This window comes from Xiphophorus hellerii, chromosome 2 (genome assembly GCF_003331165.1).
Source record: "Xiphophorus hellerii strain 12219 chromosome 2, Xiphophorus_hellerii-4.1, whole genome shotgun sequence".
In the NCBI taxonomy this organism is placed as follows: Eukaryota; Metazoa; Chordata; class Actinopteri; order Cyprinodontiformes; family Poeciliidae; genus Xiphophorus; species Xiphophorus hellerii.
The window spans coordinates 27,948,717-27,971,012 of NC_045673.1; the positions used below are offsets into that span (position 1 = coordinate 27,948,717).

The window sequence follows — 22,296 nt, forward strand, 5'->3', positions numbered from 1 at the left end:
TGAAGTTTGGTAAAATCGCATTATTTGTATATTAACGCATTCTGATCGACCCGAGCTTCGTTGGCCCAGATACACACAAAGCAGAACTTTCCCCCCCCATTCATTTCACTTGAAGAACCTTCTTGAATGTTTTATTCCATTCTATATCTTGCATCCCTAATAAATAAATAAATAAATAAATATATTTCTCAATGCTTTGATAACATGGTTCTCAGTTTAAATGTAATAATAGCAGAACAGCAGGAAGCGAGGATGGCAACGTTTCACCGGAAGAATCTGAAAACAGTAGTTTCTCCTGCCGGCTCTGACTGAGATCCCTTTTAATCAAGAGTTTATTTAATTGTATTTTATTTTATTTTGGGTGCAGTGCAGCGGCATCAAATGTATATGAAAGAGGGCTAAGCTCTCTCCAAAGACACATACTCCAAAAAGACTTCCATGAATTATTAAAGTGCAGTATGTCCAGAAGCTGGATAATTAATATCCATCTCCTGCTGGGTTCTCAGTGGAGACACGCCTGTTAGCCACACCGTATTTCAGGAGTTCAAGGAGAGGATTAATATCCCACTGATGCTACACTGTTTGTGCCGGCAGCTGTTTGCTTGAGAACAAGAACAGAAACCCAATTCTATTTAAGTGAAAGCAAGCAGAAACCAAACACTCACGCTGCTAAGTAACAAAGTTAGTCTCAGTTGGAACAAAGATTCTGATGGTAACGGTTTCAACTGTTTTTTATTTTTAAGTTTGCTTCGTAACAGAAGAAGATTAAACTCGGTGATCAATGCCACTTTTCTTTTTCCATCAAGCCTTGAAATGAAGGTACGCACAGTTGGGGTCGGATGTTTATATTCATTTGGGGATTTTAATAGAGAAGCCATGTTGTGATGACTTCTCGAAGGCGGAGTTTCAGAAAGAGCGGGAGTTTCTTAAAGAGACAGAAGCCCAATTTCAAGGCCTTAAATTACAAAATCAAATTTTTCTTAAGTCATAGCATTTGTACAACAACTGAAGCTAACTTTATTTAATTGTGCTATAAAATGGCACAATGTGGTTGGAAAATACATTGCACTGTCCCTTTAAGCACATTTTGGTTGACAAAAGACCGTGAATATTTCTAACAGTAAATTAAGCACAAGTACAGTGGTAGGTTAAGAGATCCTCTCTTGAAAGAATGTTGACATAACTTTTTCCCCCATTAGTTCTTATAAATCTACGTAAGGTTACATTGTTTGGTTTGCTTCATCGTCTTTTCTCTAATGTAGTTTTTCATCTGGACAAAAAAGTGCTCTTCTGATTTTTTTTTTTTCCCTTGCAGCCCTGCATGTCAACATTATACAGGGTTAGAGGCATTGGATTCCCTAAATGTCCTCCTCTGACATAGATAATAGTGGGGGATATTCAAAAGCCCACAGAAAGCATACAGAGGATCCAAACAACGGAAGAAAAAGGAAACTGAGGAGAATATGGGTTTATTTATTAGCTAATAAGGTCATAAGCTCATGTTTTCCCAATATAGTCCAGTCGTATAACATGAGAACAGCTATTGTCTGTCTCTACGGCTTTTGGCTTTCAATTTATCTTCGGAATTGGAAATGAAATGATGGCAGTCTGCATATTTATACTCTCAATGTTATTCTAGCGGCAGGAAATGTCAGGGTCTGATAAGTCCACCTCGTCTCTGACAGAAACATTTCTGAGACCAGACTTCCTGTTGTTTGTAGAAGAGTATTAAAAAGTGATAGGTGATCAATGGGAAGCACAATATAGAGGGGTTTTTTTTCAACCAAACAATATTTTTTTTTATATGCTAAAAGCATATTTAAAGGCTGTGTGTAAGAGCATAAAATAGTCATTTATACAAAGTACAAATTAAAAATTGATTGGACACATACAGTGGGCATATACTGGAGAGTAACTCAATTTTTTTTCTGTGTTACTCTAAGAATTTGTTTTTTAGGCTACTCTTGTTTGTATGGAAGCCCATTTCTGCCATGATAGAACAAAATAAAAGCCCAACGGAAAGTCTTAAATATGAGTTTTAAAATAACATTGAAATACAGTAAGTCATAATTTCTGCTTTCAAAGTCATGATTCTGAACTAAAAAAAGGATAATTATGAGATACAAAGTAAGGAGGCTAGCTCCAGCATTTTATAATCATGGCGTTGAATCTAACAATTATGAATTTCTATACAATTATTACTTTGAAAGTCAAAATAATGACCTTTTCTTTCACAGTTTAGACTTCAAAAGTCATAAATATAACTTCCTGTTGGGCTTTTTTTTTTCTTTCATGGCAAAAATGGGCTTCCATACAAATGTGCATTTTCTGGAGATTTTTGAGATTTTCACCTATCTTACAGCAACTCAACAGAGCTCTCATTTTAGCCCTTTAACACTATGACAGAGCTAGAGATGGACCAAATTGACTCATTAAATATAAAAATAAAAAAAGTAAAGTGGAAAAGCACTCCTCCACCATTTTCCAAGTCATCTACTACTTTCAGTATTTGAAGGTCAAGCCACCCGCTCTCACCACTGGGTTTTAAAATAAAAGCTGCAACCAACTTTATCAACAAAAAACTACATTTACAAGAACATCATTCAAAATGACAAACACTCGAATGACAAACACAAACTGGAAAGAATTAATTAGATTGGAACCCAAGCTCGGAAACTTTTCTAATGACTCACAATTTAATACACGTTGATCGACAGCGTCAGTAAAAACTAAAGGTAAAGGATCACTACCAGAAACTTCAGCATTCACTCAAAGAGCTCCCTCTGCTGGTGAATTACAAAAATAGCATAGAATGCGCATTTGAACCATCCATCCATCCATCCATCCATCCATCTTCTATTCACCCTTGTCCCTAATGGGGTCGGGAGGGTTTGCCGGTGTCTATCTCCAGCTACGTTCCGGGAGAGAGGCGGGGTTCACCCTAGACTGGTCGCCGGTCTGTCGCAAGCGTATTTGAACCCATGTCGAAAATATCTGAAGTTTGAATTAAGTTTTAGGTCAGAAAACGACTATAAAAAGACATAAGGAGGGATTCAAACTGAGCTATGTGAGAGTTTGCAGAAAATGCAGGAAAGAAGATAGAAATAGAAGATGTAGTGGAATAAAATAAAAAAAATACAAAAAAAAAAAAACTACCACAAGGAGACAAAAGCAAAATCAATCAACTGAAGGTAGAGGGAATCATTTCATTTGCTTGTTATAGTCCAAAGAGTAATTGGGCTTTTAGTTAAACATCTAATTGAACATTTAATCCAGTAAATTACATGGAAAAATTGGATTTTCAAATCCTTGTCCTAAAAGTCTTTTCTATGAGTCACAACTACAACAAAAACTTAAAAGTGCTTCTCTTAAAAATAAATGATGGTATTTTTTTTTTGTAAGTAAAAAAGATGCTTCTCGTTTTCTAGAAATATTTTTTCTCGCCATACGATCTAGACTTCATTACATCTCTTCTAAAGCAACAAATTTAGAGCTACATTTGTTAGGTTTGTGGCCCTCTGCCCACTTTTAAGCTGAAAGCAGGAAATCCACTGTTTTTATTCAGTGGCTTGCAACAGTTACAAAATTCAATGTAAATATACCAACACAAGGTGCACAGTTTCACATAAAGCGGAAGGAAAATGATGGATGGTGTTGACAGCTTTCCATAAAACTAAAATATAAAACTTTCAACTTTTGCATATCCAGAGATTGAAATTATAGCTTCTATAAACATAGCTCAAACTGAGTCAGATTGGATGGAAAGCATCAACGAGCCACCGTCTTTAAATCTCGCAAAAGCTTCTCAACTGGATTTAGATCTGGACTTTGAGAGGGTCTTTCTAACCACACACATGCCATGTTTTGTCTCACGTTTGGGAAGGAGTGTTCAGGGTGTTGCGTGCAGTGTTAGTGTTCCACCACACAGCTTTAGTTGACAAAGATTAGTTTTACTCTTGCTGACCGCAGCGCCTTCTTTAAGTTCGCCGTACCTCTTCAGTAGCTTGTGGCAAACTGCAGGCAGGACAATTTAATTTAAGCTTTACACTTATTATGTTACCATAAAGTCCAGAACTGCTTCATGCACAGCTGTCCTGTCAAGACTTAATACTCTCTTTGCCTTGTCTGTCCATGTGTGTGGATGGCTGAGTGCCGGTTTTGAGGCTATGGTCTTTGGCCAGTACTCCAGGAGATGCTCAAAGCGTCGGGTGTTGTACTAATAATCTAATTCTGCTTTTGCTGAAACGATTAATTAGATTAATCACGATAACTTGGTCATTGAAATTATCACCAACCAATTTAGTGATCAATTAATCACATTAACAACATACTCAGAGCAGTAATCAAGCCAAAACTGTACAAAAATTACATGTATATTTTGCATTTAGATATGTTCTACCCAGAATGCATGAAGTGGCATTTTTGTATTCACCTGAATGAAATTCTTTGAAAAAATAGAAAATATCCTATGAAGCACTCTTTGCTATCCAATTATCAATCGGTTAAACTTGAAATTAGTCACCAGTTTAGCTCCAAATGATCTGAAAAGGGAACTGAATTGTTTGTTTATTTGTATTTTAATGTATTTCTAACACTGTATTTAAAAATCTTACATGGTTAAATGAAAAATCTGCAGTGTGGAAATTAAAAGAAAAATCGGATTATGCGATTAATCATCGGGCTAATCAGTAATTGATTACGAAAATAATTGCTAGTTGCGGCCCTAATTGGTTGTACTGGACTTCATTCTGCTGCTTTGAAAGTACATGTGGGCTGATGACGAGTGACCGCAACACTTTGCGTGCTTCTATTTTTAAAACCATGTAGTATTTACTTCCACTTCAGAGTTACGCGCTACTTTTGTTTTGGTCCGAGATCAAATCGAAGCAGAGAATGTGTTGAACTTAGAGGCGTGGAGACGTTTGCAAGGTATTGCAGATGTCACTGAAGACACGGGATGCGGGGTGAAGTGGTTTTGTGTCGCTTTAAACTCGTTTCCAGCCGCTAAAAAAAAAAAAAAAAAAAAAAAGCGTGGTATTCGTGCAGCTTGCCAGGGGTCGAATGTTGAGCTGCTGCCGCTGTCCAGCAGGGGTGGTGCTGAAAAGCCGAGGCCTGAACTCACATCCCCTCTGACGGGCCTCCAGCAACCCCGCCTCGGTAAAACCTAACACTGAATCAAACCAACGCCGACTTCTTTGTTTTAGACGCAGACAAGCGAGGGGACAAAGATTCAAAGAAAACGCCCGGAAACTCGACCGAGCGGCTCAAATCACGGTCACGTTCAGCGGCACGAGCCGCTCGCTCCTACTCGGGCCTCTGGGTTACAAAACTTCCGTCTGCTGTTTCCCTTTTTTTTCCCCTTTTCTCCCCCTTTTAACTTTAAAGTGCATGTTCTCAAACTGCACATGTACATACTGTCTGTGCACCCCCCCCCCCCCCCGCGGCTTAAGCTGAAAGCCCGACAGCCGCTCCAGTAACCCGCCTCAAGCCGAGGAGGCTACGTACCGCTTGTAGTCCGAGGAGAAGATCCCACCGCTCGCCGGATCGTGGCCATATTCAGGCTCCCCGACGCTGGAGGAGCCTCCCTTCTCTTCGTTGAACGCCGAGCTGGAGGACATCTCCGTGGCTTTTCTGCTGATAATGTCCCGGTCGGCCTCACGGAGCGGCGATGGAGAATCAGAGCGCAGAGAGGGAAGCAGGATATGCGGCTCTTAAAGGCGCACAGACACCGCTGCTGTCTTCGTGCTGTAGAAGAGGATGATGGGAGGCAGAGGGGGAGGGGGGGACGGAGGGGGGAGGGGGGGGGGGGGGTGATGAGGCAATGGTCACGTGGTTTTCACAGATTGTTCCTCTGGATGTAAACATATTGTGCCCTCTGCCGTCAGGGCCACTAGGTGAAGCAAGTATGCGCCATGGTGATGCGCGGACCTCGATGCAGTTCAAGATTGTTATAAATTTGCACACGACAGCGTGTCAGGGCCATTGGAGAAAGAAAGAAAAAAGGAAGAGTACATTTCTGCCAAAAACCTCAGAAATTTTGAGATTAATTTCCTAGAGAAAGCGAGGACATTTCTGAGTTTGGACAGTTCCAAATGTTTTCGAAAAAAGTCAGCAATTTTAAAATCTCAGCTATTTTCAAGAGAAAACAAGGACATTTCTGAGTTTGAAAAGTGGAAGGTGTACTGGGAAAACCTTTAAAAAAATGTTAGATTAATTTTGGATACTTTGTCCTAATGTTCTAGAAAAAAAAATAACAACTCAAAAATTTTGAGATTAATTTTAGAAGTTTTCAAGGAAAATAAAGGACAATTCTGAGTTTGGAAAGTGGAAGGTTTTCTGAAAACAACTCAAAACTTTTCAGATTAATCTTGAATATTTTGTTCTAATGTTCCAGAAAAAATAAACTCTGAAATTTTCTATTTTAAAAAAGGACATTGCTGAGCTTGAACAGTCAGAAATTGGCTTGAAAAAGCTCAGACATTTTGAGATTAAGCTGAGGAATTGGGAGAAAAAAAACTTTGGAAAAAATGTTTTGATTTTCTACGTTTTTTCAAGCAAATTTGAACTGGATGACTTTGTGCCCTGAGATTACATTTGTCGTGAATCTGTTACATAAATCCACTGAATTAAACTGACTTAAAGGTTTGGTCTCTGGTGTTCACACATAAGCCTTTTTATGCTAAAACTGATCCAACAAATTATTACATTCTCTCGCGTCGTAAGTTTTCCCACTAGTTTGTTGGTTTGCAAATGAAGACATGCAACTGTCATGAAATGGTGGTGTATGGTGGTGAGGAAAACGCAGCAGGCTCAGGATGAGATGAGATATGGTGGTTTAATAGTAATCCAGGAAATAAACACAGCCCCAAAAACGGTCCCAAAGCCGGGCAGCACGGCCAAGCTGAAGCCAGGGCTCGACGCCGGTAGCAACCGGTAAACGAGGGACGAGAAAACAGACTGGGCACATGGAACGAACTAACGCCAAGAGCGGCAAATACCGACAAGGACCCGACAAAGACACAGAGACACAGGTGACACTAAATACACAAGAGGTAATCAGGGAACGAGAAACACCTGGGGACTAATCAAAGGGAGACAGGACAACACGGAGACACAGATACACAGGAAACTCAAAATAAACACACAGAAAACACGGATCCTGACAGCAACACTTTGTGAAACTGTTAAATGATATGTTTATTTTGTGCCTTTCTGTCTTCAATTTAACATTTGAGAACACAAACCTTTGTAAGTTTTAATAATAAAAAAAAGCCAGTCTTTGAATGACCACAAACTCCACATATTTGAAGTAATAACTAGATTCCCTTTTTACATGGTGGTTCTTCAGTCAACGTACCCGGCGACAGACGCCATGACGTCATCCAGATTTAACACCTGAAACAGAGACATCATCTGTTCCCTATATATTCTTAAACATTTTTTGGGGGCAGTCTAGACAAAGAGAATGTTTGGAAATGAAAAGTACTTCACCTTTTTTCCTTTCCCAACTCTGAAGTTTTTCAGCTTGTACACAGTCACCTCACCCTGACTGTCCCCAACCAAAACGCTATCTGAGCCTTTGGCAAACAGTAAGGACGACAGCGTCACGCCGGGCTCGGCGTGGTGTACCATAGTGGGCAGCATGCTAGACGAAAAGGGTTTGCGTTGTTACTGTTTGGCTGCAAATCAGCTTGAAACAGAACCGAACACACAGCCTAGGGGAACGCCGGAGTGACTCACATGCTTCTGCTAAGGTCCCAGACCTCCACATGCTGCCTGTAGATGGCTGCAAACACCGTGCAGGAGTTTGGGGACCACTTGACGCTGTCCACTATGCTCTGCACTGACGTGAAGCTCATTTTGGGGTTCAGCGTGTCCAGCTTCCACAGCTGAATCGTCCCGTCTGAAGAGCTGCTCAGGAACACGTCTGAATAAAGAGGCGACCACTCGATATGCGTCACTGGGGACTGCAGGAGAGGAATAAGTGAACAACACTGTTTTTCTGTTTATATATGTATATATACATTTACGGAAAAGGATTAGGCCTGCTGAAAAAAAGAAGAAAAGAATTCTTACTCTGAACTAAAATTTCAGAGTTTAAAGTCAGATTTTTTTAGATTAAAGTCAGAAACCTTTGGATTATAGTGAAAATTCTAAGATTAAAGTCAGAATTTTTGAGACTAAAGTCAGAAATTTTGAGAATTTCTGAGGTTAAAGTCAGAATGTTTTAGATTAAAGTCAGAAACTTTTAGATTAAAGTGAAAATTCTAAGATTAAAGTCGGAATTTTTAAAATTAAAGTTACAATTTTGAGATTAAAGTCAGAATTTTCTAGATTAAAATTGGAATTCTGAGTTTAGTCTCAAATTTTTTACTTTAATCTGAGAATTCTGACTCATAATCCCAATGCTATTCAGCAAAACTCTACTAACACAAGCAGCCGCTGTAGCTAGTTTTCTGCTTGTAAATAAATGGAATTAAAAAAAAACAAAACATAAATCCTCAAGAGGAAATCCCGGACCAACTGCGTGTACAAAAGTCAGACTTTCAGTCATTTCCGCTCTCTCCTGCTGAATTTTGCAGAACAGAAAATGAAGATATTACGACGTATACATTTGAAATAGAGGTCAGTAAAAACGTACAGGGTGTTTACAGTATGTGTCCAGAAAATGATCGCTGTTGGACAGAGAGCACTTGTGCAAGCCGCCGTCCCACGTTCCGATCACATAGATCCCAGTGTCCTGCAGCGCCATGTGGAAAAGAGATTAAGATTTTTATTAACATAAAAGTAGGAGACAGACACATGAACACTGAGCTGTAAGCTGTAATATTCTGCTGATTAAAGAGAGATGGAGTTTGATAAAGAAAGGAAAGTCTGTATTGTTTGGACAAAAATCAGGTATGGATGAATTCAGTGACACAGTTCAATAAATTAAGAAATGTATTACTTGTCAAATGTGTGATAAAAGCTTTAAATAAATACACACTACTTAGTATAATGTGTTAAGCATGAAATCAACATGCATTAAATCAAAAGATTCATTTATTTAAGCAAATTTTGTTGTTTAGTGCAGCAGTGGTCCTGTTTTAATGAAGTAATTTCACTTTTTAATATCTAAACATGTGTACTGATGATAATTGCAGACAAAGAGATTAATTTATTTTATGAATTAAATAAAACTTCTCTTGCTTATTCATCAGATTGTAGCACTTCGGGCCCTTGATAATGCTACGGCAGTATAGCAGTCCCTCACGTTTCATGTAAAATATATGATTTTTGCTCATTTTCCTGAGTCAACTTACGTCTGGATGGAAGTCAATGCAAAGAACAGTAGTCTGTGGTAGCAGCACATTTTCAGTCTTCGACTGGCCTCCTCCGATGCTCTGTTTACGACCTTGACTCCTTTTCAAGATCATCAGGTCTGGGAAAACATGCGGGGGTTTTTTTGTTGTTTTTTTTTTTTAAAGAAAACAAAGATATTGATGTAATAATCATTAAAACAGAGCTGGGCTTTATCAGTAAATCTGCATTCCATGAGGTTTTGGTTGTTTTTAAAAAATATATTTTTGCAGGTTTCATGTCAAAATAGATGATTGTGTTTTACACAATGATTGTGTTTAACACAATCATCTATATCTATGCACATGATATCACCAGTGCAAAAAAGCATCAAAAAATTGTCATGTTTCCATTCCGATTTGCGCGATTCTGTGGTCAATGGAAACGCGGTCAGGCACAGCGGGGCAGTTCCTCTCCACAACAGTTGGGGGCAGCGGTGATTTATTCTCACACAGCAGAAACAAGACGCTTCCTGCTTGATAGAATTGATTCCATTTAATGCACTGACTTTTCATAGAAATTAAAGTGTAAATTTTAAATGACAAAACAAAGCTTAGATAGTAAAAATTACACTCCCGTTGTGTTGAACCTGTAGTGTGTGTGGGGTTTATTACCTACGCAGTTGAAACCATTGTGCAGGATGAGCCACTTGGTGATCCTGCCATCTCCTGTGACGGACACTAGAACTTCTTCTCGTTCTTCCCCCGATAGCTGCAGCTGTTGTTTGGTCCAGGTGACCTGCCACACCGGTTGCATGTGCCTCTTAGCACAGTCACTATGAAAGAAAACAATCAAAAAAATGTATTAATAAATAAGCAGCTCTTAACTTTTCACAGCTGATAGTCTGTTAGATTTGGTGTCAAATGATCCAAACTAATTGAAAAACCTGTTCACCTCTTCGCCTGTGGTGGCGCTGCACCAAGAACCACTGAAGGAAACGACATGAAGAAGACACTGAGCACAACGGAACAACTCCACTTTACAACCAAATGTAAAATGGAGTGGCATCAGATTTTAGCGGTTGTAGGATTTCTCTTTCGTCCTTGGTAAAAGACTGAGATCTACTTCTCCCGCTAGCGATAGACTCTTTATTTTGATTGTATTTACCCAGAATGCCCAGTGCTATAGTTCACTTCCTTTGGAGCGGTCTTGAGTCCGTTTGGCACTAAAGTTCACATCAACTGAACTGAAACAGAGGTTTTTAAGTGGACTAGAGTTCGCTTTTTTGGTCCACATGAGAGTTAACACCTCCCTAAATGAACCGGACTTCTTAGGCAAACAAACTCTTGGATTTGCGCCGCTCACATACTCCCCCTTGCTCTCTTCTACACTACAGCTGCTTCACCACAGAACAGCCTGCTAGGAAGTCTAAGGCTAGTTAGCGTTTCCACCAATGATGGCGGATCAATAGTTTTCCTGTAACGGTAAGTGGTTTCTCTGACATTAACACATTTTCCAGTGCATACATGAGCATGATTGACAGCGACAAGACACTCCCCCAGGCTCTGATTGGTTGTTTTTGACAGATATTGATGCATTATTGCAGACCCCAGAAGCAGCGCTGTGAGGTTAATCTTTTCACAGACTATCTGTCTCACGTCATACTGTCACAACATGGTGACAGTTTTAACAAATCTGGAAAAAGCCTATTTTTGTAAAAGCTGCATACTGCAGCTTTAACGTTCTCACATTTTAGCACCCTTCGCAGCGTTGCTCTCACCGGCTGTCGGCGATGCACGCCGTGTGGTCTCCGACCTGAACGTTGTAGATGGCGACAGAGCCGTCGTACATCCCCACGGCCAGATGGCTGGGGTTGCTGGAAGAGAACTCCAGGCACGTCACACTGTTATGGCAGGGAAACACTCGCTCCGACCACTGTACATAAAACACAAATTTAAGTAATGAGGGTTTTTTTTCCTATTACAGCTGAATTTATTGCTACACAAACAGAGAAACACACCATAAGGTTTTTTAGAGACCAGCAGCAAATGAGACCTGGTTGTGGGTTGCCTGAGGACCAGCCTCCGTAGCCTACTGCCAGGATGTCCTTCCAGAGAAGTCGGGGTACATAAGAGTTGTCAACAATGTGTGGCTTAATCTCTTTAAACCATTATGTTCTTCACTGATTTGGGAATTGGTTGAATAAAGACAAGAATCTACACCATGAAATTAAGACAATAACTGTTGGTGATTTGATTTTCTGTTTTCAAAGTGTGGCTGTGTTACTGGATTCTTTTTGTTCCATGCCATGCTGGTGATGCTGTGTCCTCTGGTCAGGGGGCTGACGAAGGTCCAGAGAGGCTCCAACGTTGGCGTTAAATATTTGTCTTTCTTCTCTGTAATGTGTTCCTCAGAGCCAGGCCTGACCTCGATGTCCGGGTCTTAAACAGCAAACATAATGACTTTACATACAGCTTCATGCAACACTACACCACACTAATTACATGCTTAGATGTTCTGCGCAATGTGAATCAAAACAAACAAATTGTCAAACATTTGACAAACAAGCAAAGTATTCATTTGTAACCATATTTCTAACTGGGAAGTTGCTAACAGGTTACACAACTTGCTCTACACAAGACTAACGAGAGCACCAATTGAGTTCCCATTACAAATGTGCGCAAAATTTTTTGAAGTTCCGCTAATGTCGAAACAACAAAATTTCCCAATTGCGGCGTCTCTACTAAGTAACAAGTCAAAACCACGTGAATAAGTTTGCTCACGGGAAAAGTCACTCAAAAACATGCAGCGCCATCATCCGCCTACCACTTCTTGGCGTCCTCTTCATCTTTTTCAGCAACACATGACTTGCGTGATGCAAAAAAAAAAAAAAGTGTTTCTAATGAAAAACATGACTTTCAATACGGAAGAAAAGCCACTTCATCCTTAAACTTTTTGTCAAAAAAAGGTGAGTTTTATTTTCTGAAATTGCCGCGTTTCCATTAAACAAATTGGTTATCGAAATTCCAGTTTGCTCAGTTTTAAGCTCAGTTGAAACACATCTACGTACAGACTGACTGAGCTCACCTTTCAGGACAGGCAGCCCTCTGAAGGCAGCCAGCTGAGGCTGAAAAACGTTCAGCACTATCACCCTCTCCATTACCAACGCGCTGTTCATGAAAGCTTCCGACAACAGGATCTTTTCTAAGTCTGGCTCAGTTTTCACCATGAACAGATCTGCGTCCAGCTCTGCCTCCGAGCTGACGTCACTGCCTGTGGAAATGACACATAAAAAAAAAATAAAATCTTTTTCATACACATGGCAAAAACATGTGACTCAAAGCGGAACCCAAAGAAATGATAAATGAACGAGTGGCATGAACGTTCTTTATTAGTATTGTTATAATAGAACAGACTTTCATCTCATTTATTTGGATTTTATGTGCAAGACCAGCACAGTTAATTTCTTGTGAAGGTGGAATAGAAGGCAACATTTGTGTTTTTGTTTTCAAAATAAAAGTCTGACAGATATGGTTTATGGTTGTGTTTAGAGCATGCGAGTACAATTGCGTAGACAGAAAGAAAAAGAAAAAAAGGGAAAAAGTTTTTACTTTTGAAATGCCGAAATATCCTTGTTTTTTTTTTTTTGTTGAAAATTTCTGATTTAACCCCAAAATTTCTGCGTTTTTCTCTTGCAAATTTTCGACTTTAGGAGCTCAATAATTTCCCTGTTTGTTCTAGAAAATTTTTAAGATTAATCTGAAAATTCCTGAGCTTTTTGGCGTACATCTACTCGTTTTTTGTCTTTCTTTCTACAATGACAAAAAACTGCTTCCTATGAGATCTGAGAACTATGGAGTGGCCACCAGGGAGTGCTAGGCAGACTTCAGAAAGTTGGAGGAAAGAAGAGGAAAAACATGCAAAAATTTCTAACTATATTTTTAATTATGAATGTTTAATTATACGTCTTTATTGTAACATTGAATCTATTTTCAATCCTAGCAGAATAAGTTAAAATTGTAGAATAAATTATAAAAAACAACAACTAACATCCAACTCAGTACAATATTTCTATTTCTGATAACTGCACAGTATTTTAATGCCATAGTCTTGTACAGGGTATGATAAAGCTTTATATAAAGAGGAGATGATTTTGTTCCTTTTGCTGTAATACATAATCATCGAAATGAAGAGAAATTTGAGCTCGAGCTACATCCCCGTTCGGGTGCTGAGTTTGACTTTTTGAATTGAAACAAATTTCATCATTACATTTAGCATATTTTAGAAAAGAAAATGCCTAGGATTAGTAGCACAGCAAGAAGTAAGCCTGATTTTCACTGAAACTGTTACCTGAGTCCCCACTCATGGTTCCTTCTGAACTGTCTTGCTCTTTCCTGGTGCTCATGAGATAATCCACCTGCTCAGTTTCCCGGATTTCCCTATAGTCATTCGGCATAGAGAATGAATCATATATGTCCCAGATAGTAGCGATTGTGCCTGTAAGCATGGAGACAACACATGATTCTTTTTTTTTTATTACCTTCCAAGGTTATTTTAAGAAAAGTCAAACAAATCTGAAATTAGACATAAGCGGGATAATCAGAACATTTGCGATGTTTTCTGTGTTCGTTTTCCCTGAAAATCAACTCTCACCCTTGTTGACACTGCTGTTCTTTTTGGTCTGGGTGTATTTGCATTTAGACTCCCCAACAAGTGCCTGAGATGATCGCTCTAGATAATTATCACTGCCCATTTTACTACTGCAAAACTCGGCGTAGACGCGGTTTCTCTGGCTGCAACAGAAGAGCAAAAAGAACAAACAAAAAGGGGGATTTTAGCCTCATAAGCTCCACTTCAAGTTCAAGATCTCGCTTCGGATGCGCTCACTTCATCGCGTCTGCATCCTCAGCATCTTCCGAGATGAGGGTGGGGGACAGGTCCAGCAGCGAGAAGGTGTCCGTCTCGCTGAGGATGATGTCGAATGCCTGAGCCACAGGCTCGCCTGGCCTGCCAGGCTTCAGTGGGAATTCTGAAAGTAACGGGAGTATTATTTCCAGAAAACTGCACAACTGCCGAAACACAGAGTTCTGTCAAATCACTTTGAACTGCCTTTTTGCTGAGATGTGCTATATGAATAAACCTGACTTTGACCTTTGCAGACTCTGAAGAAACCCTGCTCTGATTTCCACCAAAGTTGGCACATATTTAGGAAATGTCGTCTGCTGTCAGTTTGAGACATTGTTTATACTTTTTATCACTTGGATTTAAAAAAAAATATAAATAAACACTGATTTCCTATTTATTCATCAGCAAAACTAATATCCAAATTTAACACAGAAACACCAAATCTGACCTCATCTACTTGTCTTGAGGGCAACAACTCAAGTCAAAGAATTTACACTGGGCATTCGTTCAATATGTATAGCAAAAAATAAAATAAAAATTATAGCAACCGCCATAAGCAGCAGCAGCATCAGCGCCGTGCAGAGGAAAACTGTAGTCGGTTATGCTGCTTCTTGAGAGAAAACCAGATTCCACGGGCAAGCTGGTAAATGAGCTGCCAAGCAACCTGAAATTCACACAAACAGAAAGAGTTTAAGTGTCGGAATATTTATTCTATTCCAAAATAAAAAAGACCCATAGAAACATTGTTTGAAAGCATGACGTAGTGAACTCCATATGCCATATATCATTTCACATAGAAACATTACGACAGATTCAAAACTTAGGACCAAATTTGCAAAGTTGAAGTTCATCAGTCACAAAAATCAATCTTTTTTCAAAAGCTTCTCAGCGATCTCAATTTTTGACTTTCAATTTTTGGAGAAATGCAGAGAAACTGTCCAAAAAATTAATGTCCATAAATTTCTCTCCATGCATGCTTCGGCCGTGTGGAATGTTCTAGTAGACTTACTGGCAAAAGATGGTTGTGAAAAGCGTCAAATTATTTCTTTGTACTGTGGTGGGCTGTTTCCCTATACTGAATATTTGTATATTCCAATAAAAGAGACGGTGACATTGATAAAATTAAACATACATTTTTTTGAAGGCTTTTAAAACATTTTTACCAGGCGTCCCAATAAACATGGAGGGTACGACACGTATACGGCTTTTGTGTTTGAATGTCGCCGTCTGGTACCTGGACGAAACCATATCACTGGGTGTAGAGGACTTGAAAATAAATGATCCGGTTTTGAAAAGGACTTCCTCCAGAGATGGTTTTTCATGTGTTTTGGACTCCGGGTCGTCAGCGACGGCAACCAGGGGCAGAGGAGTAACATCTCTCCCTTGAGAATCAAACACCTGGAGCGAAAGGACGACAAGCCACACACATTTGTAAATATGTAATTGAGTTTTGGAGCAAAGTGTTTGGGTTAATTTCCGGGGGGGGGGGATTTGTAATAATTTGAGATTGTTTTTTTTAGATGGTCATGAGAACTTTTATTCAAATAATTTAGATTTTTGTTTACAAGTTTGTTCTTTTTTTCTCTCTAATGGCCTTTACAACTACTTCCGTTCTTCAACAAGGTGCAAAAACAACCCGTAAGAGAATTTGGACGAGACTGAAAAGTTTCACACAAGCTGCAATTCCTTTACCATATAATGGCGCAATTTTCTAAGTTAAAATCACCACTTGTTGGACTATACACCAGTTTTCCTATCTGTTATTAATATTATTATCATCCAGTTTTGGTGACGTTTTGGGAAAAGTAGTACGCTGTTCTCCTGTACCTGGAGCCCATCTGTTTGTTTTAACATCCAACATGTCAACCAATTTAGAGATGGTATTTGACATAGTTTATCATCATTCATCATCTCAAAATAGTTACTATTCTCCTTCAACCTCTGACACCAACAACACATTTTTTTCACACAACTCTTTGGATATTCTCTTTTTTTTGGAGTCAGTCTCTGATGTAGCATATGACTGAACAGCCACAAGGGGGGGAAAAAATGGTATTTTTTATACCATACCATTTTTATGGTAAAATGGTATGGTATATAAATGGTGACAGAAAACAGTGACATTTAACTTGAATGAATGATAAAAATGTAAAGAGAAAAGTTAGGTTTGTGTACCCGAATTCCTTTGCCGCTGTGTTGAAGACAGGGATCTTTCTGCTGGAATACAAAACCTGAAAACCTCCTTTTTCGCCTTATTTGCTGGTTGTTTTTTAACTCTTTGGATCTATTTATTCCAGATGCGCTAAAAGAAAGCCAAACGAACACAATTTACTTTAAGACAGGACTTGGTTAGCCAATCTAATTGGCTCATGGCTCTTTCATTAGCAACCCTTAGTTTTGGGTATCTTCAACGAGAACAATAGTTACAGTATGCAACAATAGTAGTATAGTAAATATCTCTTTGAAACTTACGAACTAAGCAGTATAGATTGCTTTCTATCTCCTTCCTTCATTGTAGGTTAATTTCTGCGATCAACCTCTATCCCGTACGAAGTTGAAGCCCTCCTCAAATGTCTGCTAGTAGTTTGGTGTTCCGAGTTTTTTCGGGACTTTTGACCTTACTTAATGTAGTTCTCTGGATTACGTTTGGCCGACTGTCGTTCAAAGTTTTAAACGCTTCTAAAAATGCTTCAATCTGAGGAGAATCAGTTTGAACTAACTGAATCAAATCTGATCTAACGCTCTGTCTCCATAGCAACTGCAACATTCTCGCTACAGTGTCAGTTAATGAATTTCTCTTTAACAAGTAAAAGGAGAAGAAGGAGAAAAAAACTACGAATATCAGACCTACCACTAATAATAACAATAACGTGCTCTAACGTTCATTTGTATTTTTAAAAGCCCATTTTCCAGACCGTCACACAGCCTGTATTCATGTCTCCTGTGTCCACGACTGACTCATCTTCTCTGTTTTAAATTAGCGCCCTCTGTCGGGCAAGACGAGAGCGCTGCTGTTTACAGTCTTCGCAGACGTTCATATTTACCGAACACCCCCAAATATCTGCATGAAATGGTTTGTTCCTGCTTTAGCACACGTGTTCGTGTTGAGTAGCAGTCAATCGGTAGAAGACGGAAACAACAGGGACAACTATGTTGCCAAGAATGGTAATAAATCCAGATTTTCATACAAAGAAAAAAAAAAAAAAAAAAAAGGAAAGACCGGGCGTCAGCTTTTAACCCAGTTTTTCTCCGAGAGGTCTGTAAACTATAGTGTGTGATTATCAACATGTTAGCTTAGCTACAGGCCCTTGTTAGCTTCCATTTCACCTGCATAATATCGGTGAAGGAAAAATGTTTAGCAAGATATTCATATATTTAACTTGACCCTGTAACATTTACCATACTTAAATGATTCAGTCAATCAGTCGGCTCCCTGTCCCGCTAAAAAAAAAAAAGGTGGGCAACACTGCCAGTAAGCATGGCTGCAGAAAGTCTATGGGAATCTCTCTTTCTCTCTTGCTATTTTTACCATTACACAACAAAACTAAACTATCCAACATTGAGAGAAGTTAGGCTTTATTGCAGACTCGAAGTCCAAATGACATAAAAGAATAAATACAATAGAATAAAAAAATGCAAAAAAGGCATTCATACCAATGTTTCCAAAATACGGATGAGTATTTTACCTTAGTCAGCAGCAGGATAATTTTATTACTAGAATTGTTTAATCGGAAAATAAATTCATACATGTGCTTTCTTAAAACAGCCATCAAAGAGCTGACATTGCTGGCATAGATAAGGGCAAATCCATAATATATCAATCGTGTTAATGTACAATATGTACTGTTTTATGTAAGTAAGGTGAAAGCCGAGTACATTTAAAGCTACAGTAGGCAACTTAAAAAAAAAAAAAAGTTTGTATATGATAAAACTGACAATATAACATGAAGAAATGGAGCCCCTCTGCTTCCTTCCTGCAGGTCCTACTGTCATCTGCAGAGATGCACCGCTCCATGTCAGAAACAACCAATCAGAGCCAGGAGGAGGGGCTTGGTCTTGTCAATCAGCCTCGTCCATGCCTAAGACGTTTTATGTCACCTCACAGATAAGGCAAGAACTTCATACAGGCAACATAGGTGATTAAATATCAGCACATTGACTTACTAATTATGCTTGAATCTTTTGCAATGGAAACAAGACAAAATTACCGAAATATTGATTGAACAAAAGGGAGGATTCATACTTTTGGAAACTGTTCTTTAACCAAATAAACTGAAAATAAATAAATATACACAATAGCATCAGTAAAAAAAGAGATTAGTAGAGGGCAACTAGAGTAGTAGTTATGAGAATTAAGTCAAAAGAAACAAGGAAAATAGGCTACAAAATGAGTTAAATTGTTTGACCCATAAGATATCTGTACCTGGACTAAAACAGCTGGATTACTCCCATTTATTTATTTATTTATAATATTCAATGGACTACTTGCTGATGTAGTTGGTCCTCTAGTTTTTTGGGGTTTTCTTTTTGAATTCTTCATCCACTACATTTAAAAAAAAAAAAAAAAAAAAAGTTTAAAACTGTAATAAACGCCTTCAAAACCGGGATTTGTGGATTTTGTAGTTTTTGGGCAATATGGTTTTGACAACTTTCACCATCCTGTTTTGCAGGGCATGCATAATTTCTTCTGTCCACCACACTGGGGTACTTTGCATGACTCCACAAGGACTAAAGAGGCTTGGTTGGCCTGGATGTAATCGCGAGGGGGCGGAGCCAAAAGTATGGCGCTCAGAGTGCTGGAGGCTCCGTAGAGCATCATGGGTAGCGCCTGTGGCTGAGAAGGAACCACGACCAGGACCGGTACTGCAGAGGGTCTGGGTGGGATGGACAAGGCCACAGAGGGTGTAAGGATGGATGCACCGCTCAACTCGCTCTGGCTCTTCCATATCTAAACTGCAAAAAAAAAAAATCAAGGTAAATATGTGATTCATAAGCAACACCATAAAACTTCAAATGTATGAACCATCAACACACATTGTGTAAAGTTAGTTAAAATATTCAGCTGATAAATACACTTAAGTTTACATATTGTAATCAAATATCCACAATTGTGAATAGGCCTGTCACGATTACAAATTTTGCTGGATGATAAATTGTCCCAGAGATTATTGCAACAAATTGTCAATTTGAAACCATTTTAAACCTGTGTGATGATTATAATGCTATATTAATACATGAACATTTAACACAGGAACTGAGACATTTTAAATGTCCAAAATAAACAAAACGAGTGCAACAATAAGTAAAATGTATTATGAAGTTTTTGTAATCAAAATCATATATATATATAAAATCAGCTTGGACAGGGAAAACGGGCAAAAGCAGCAGGTAGTGCAAACAGTGTCAAACATTGGCAGCATTTCTTAAGATGCAAGCTCTTCAAAGATATTAAAGTGGAGCATCTCTTAAATGACTGTCCAAATGGAAATGATCAAGCTCATTTGAAGTTACCATGCGATTAATTGCTTTATTGCTTATTGTGACAGGCTTACTTATGAAAGGAAGGACTGAACCACTCACCTCCACTTCTGGCCATGCCTTTTCCCAGCCTCGGTATTGAACCCGAGGTCGTTCTGGAACTGGCAGCGATCCTGGAAGAGTCGGAGCAGCTGGCATTGGTTCTTCTGTCGACGCTCTGTGATGGAGCTTCAGCTTCAGCATTACGGTTTTCCTGTAGTTTGCAGCCGCCTTCTCAGTGTTTCAGTCGCTGAAACACAGAAAAGTCAGGGAAACAAACCAGGGGTTTGTGCAGATGCTCCCAGTACTTATGCCAGCAAGATGCCATTTGAGTCGGTGTGTCTGGTTGTCCACCCTGAGAAGACTCCTGACTGCCAGCCGGTGTTATCTTTCCCGAGGTGGTGAGCCGCATAGAGACAGGCACCTCAGACTCTTCAAGGAGATTTTCTGCAGAAGAAAGACAAAATATATCCAACACATTGCTCAAGATGTGAAAATGTTAAAACAGGTACTGCGTTAAACCTTAGCAAGAAAAATAGGACCTGAAAAAAAATTTGTTAAAAGCTGCTTCCTGCCTCACTTTTTCACAATACGGATACCTCAGCTTCTCCGTCAACAAGGTGTAACTGTTGGTCATGTCACACACCTGCCTGGCGTAGGTGCCGAAGTCTTTCTTCTCGTCGTGGCCCTGCTGCAGCAGCCTCTGCACCTTGCTCATTGAGACGCTGTTGACCCGGTCGTTCAGGAGAGTGACCACGCCCTTGTCCACAGCCCACTTTCCACACAGTATGGCAGGAAACATGCTTCTGACAGCCGGAGCCAGGTTCATCAGGATCTTGGGACTGTGCGCCAGCCAGATGTACTGCTGCTCACGACAACCACCCACGTCTTCGGTGTCGCCGTGCGGCTCGCTCGCCACCCGCCTCACCTTTTCGCAGTACGGACACTTCAGCTTCTCCGTCAACAGGGTGTAGCTGTTGGTCATGCCACACACCTGGCTGGCGTAGCTGCCGAAGCCTTTCTTCTTCAGGAATTCGCCCGGTGGTGCGGGGCAGTTGGAGTTGGGGCAGCGGATCTTAGCTTGCATCACACCAATCAGGTGCCAGAAGAAGACTGGAGTGGTGAAAAATGATGTCATGCTTGGCAGCCCTCCCTTGACAGATGTGGGAGGTAGAGGTGGGTGGAACTCCATCTTGTTCTTCAGGAGTTTCCTCTCCTCTGAGTTTCCTCTCCTGTTTGACAACATTCTGTCAAACAGGTCGTACAGCTCGTCATTTTTCAGCCACTTGATGTTGGGGGCAGTTATACCGGGAGCTTGTCCAGATGGAGTCAGATGCTCCCAGTACTTCTGCCAGCCCTCCAGCAAGACTCCGTCAGCTTCAGAAGCAGAGGTGTCCGGTGGTCTGCCCTGAGAGTCCTGGCTGCCAGCAGGTGCGATCTCTGCCCAGGTGGTGAGCTGGGTGGACACTGGCACTTCGGACTCCCCAACTTTGCACTGTATTTAGCCAGAAGTTTTGAATATTTTGTCATCAATAAGAAAACATAAACTTAAAAACAGTGTGCATGATAATTACCAGCAGCAGCCAACAGCTCAGCATCACTGGCATAGTCTGACTGAAAATCAGACATGGCAGCCTCAGTTGTCTTTCCCTTTTCCACATCAGTCCTTGTCCACACAAAGTTCTGCACCAACTAAAGTAAAGTAAACATAGATTTTTAAAAATTTTTTATTGAAGGTGTGCTGCATTTAAATGACACGCATCATATATATTTTTCCTAAACATTATTATAAAAATATTGTATTCAGAGTGAAAACGTCTACGTTGCCTCCGAGCACTTGTCCAGATGGAAGGTGACAGGCGGGAACTCTCTGACGTACTCCAGAAGTCGCTCCTTCTGCCACTTGAGAAGCTGGTTCTTCTCTCCCTTCTGGCAGTACTCAGAGAGCAGCCATGTCACCCACCCCACGTCGTTCTCCAGCAGCCACCTGAAAGTTTGCCCTGCGTATTTGCCAAAAGTGACAACTAGCAGGCCTCCCCACATTTCTCCACCGGCTTTTTTAGCAGCAGCCTCCAGCTTTTCTGGATCCAGAGAGGTGGGGTCTACTGCTTTGGAGGGGGCCGCTGCCACAGCCTTGGCTGCATCGGTGCACTGCAGCTTGGCCTCCCCCGGCCTGTAGAGGCGGAGAAAAGGGTAGAGGTGCTGCTTCAGGTGGCTGCTGAGTTGCTGCTTCTGAGCGAAGCCTCTTCCGCTCACCTCACACAGATACTCCTTCGGACCATGAAGCTTCATGTGCCGAGTGAGGTTGGACTTCACAGAGAAAGTCCTGTCACACACGCTGCACTTGTGGCCGTCCAATTCCATTGTGAATACCTAATAATAATAACAATAATAATAATAATAATGAACAAAAAACAGAAATAGATTTCAGAGAAGCTTCTTATTTTCAAACTGTACAGTACAATAAAGAAGGTGCAAAAGTTCTACAAAAGTGGTGAATAATCATTTGGAAATCACATCCGACTTACATTTGAATGCATGTAAGTATATATTGTGTGAACTACTATCATTTAACATTATGAAAAAACGAATAGC

At 40.0% G+C, this 22,296-nt stretch overlaps 3 protein-coding genes across 6 annotated transcripts in view; all 3 read right to left on the bottom strand.

The window, feature by feature from the left end:
* The window catches only part of ap3b2 (adaptor related protein complex 3 subunit beta 2), a 46,383-nt gene extending 40,608 nt beyond the window's left edge, over positions 1-5,775 (bottom strand). For 2 of the 4 annotated variants that reach the window (XM_032545495.1, XM_032545486.1), the window contains exon 1: positions 5,506-5,775. In XM_032545495.1, the coding sequence (XP_032401386.1) occupies positions 5,506-5,618 (113 nt within the window). In that variant the 5' untranslated portion in view covers positions 5,619-5,775. The remainder of the gene's footprint in view (positions 1-5,505) is intronic. The other 2 variants (XM_032545511.1, XM_032545503.1) reach the window with 1 other exon arrangement.
* Positions 5,776-7,167: 1,392 nt separating this feature from the next.
* LOC116710873 (WD repeat-containing protein 78-like) lies at positions 7,168-19,905 on the bottom strand. The gene is made up of 17 exons (XM_032550161.1): positions 19,765-19,905; positions 18,893-19,018; positions 15,419-15,582; positions 14,733-14,854; positions 14,167-14,308; positions 13,933-14,072; positions 13,630-13,776; positions 12,367-12,552; positions 11,566-11,720; positions 11,300-11,386; positions 11,060-11,214; positions 9,954-10,114; positions 9,303-9,421; positions 8,642-8,740; positions 7,741-7,967; positions 7,492-7,645; positions 7,168-7,395 (listed from the first exon to the last, which is right to left on the bottom strand). The coding sequence occupies exons 1-17, from the start codon at positions 19,903-19,905 to the stop codon at positions 7,345-7,347; spliced, it is 2,376 nt and encodes a 791-aa protein (XP_032406052.1). The 3' UTR covers positions 7,168-7,344.
* LOC116710883 (uncharacterized) lies at positions 17,739-22,065 on the bottom strand. Its single transcript, XM_032550174.1, has 5 exons — positions 21,529-22,065; positions 21,286-21,393; positions 20,348-21,196; positions 19,765-20,148; positions 17,739-19,137 (listed from the first exon to the last, which is right to left on the bottom strand). The coding sequence occupies exons 1-4, from the start codon at positions 22,063-22,065 to the stop codon at positions 20,086-20,088; spliced, it is 1,557 nt and encodes a 518-aa protein (XP_032406065.1). The 3' UTR covers positions 17,739-19,137; positions 19,765-20,085.
* Between the last annotated feature and the right edge of the window lie 231 nt (positions 22,066-22,296).

What these genes read in the sequence shown, in the direction of transcription:
- LOC116710873 (XM_032550161.1), bottom strand. Translation starts at nt 19,905, where the DNA reads ATGCTGAAGCTGAAGCTCCATCACAGAGCGTCGACAGAAGAACCAATG. An exon ending in GAGGATGCAGACGCGATGAA is followed by an intron (nt 14,073 to 14,166) that starts GTGAGCGCATCC and finishes CTTCTGTTGCAG; the next exon opens with CCAGAGAAACCGCGTCTACG. An exon ending in AACCATGAGTGGGGACTCAG is followed by an intron (nt 12,553 to 13,629) that starts GTAACAGTTTCA and finishes TCATTTCCACAG; the next exon opens with GCAGTGACGTCAGCTCGGAG.
- LOC116710883 (XM_032550174.1), bottom strand. Translation starts at nt 22,065, where the DNA reads ATGGAATTGGACGGCCACAAGTGCAGCGTGTGTGACAGGACTTTCTCT. An exon ending in ATCTGGACAAGTGCTCGGAG is followed by an intron (nt 21,394 to 21,528) that starts GCAACGTAGACG and finishes ACTTTACTTTAG; the next exon opens with TTGGTGCAGAACTTTGTGTG. An exon ending in CCAGTGATGCTGAGCTGTTG is followed by an intron (nt 21,197 to 21,285) that starts GCTGCTGCTGGT and finishes GGCTAAATACAG; the next exon opens with TGCAAAGTTGGGGAGTCCGA.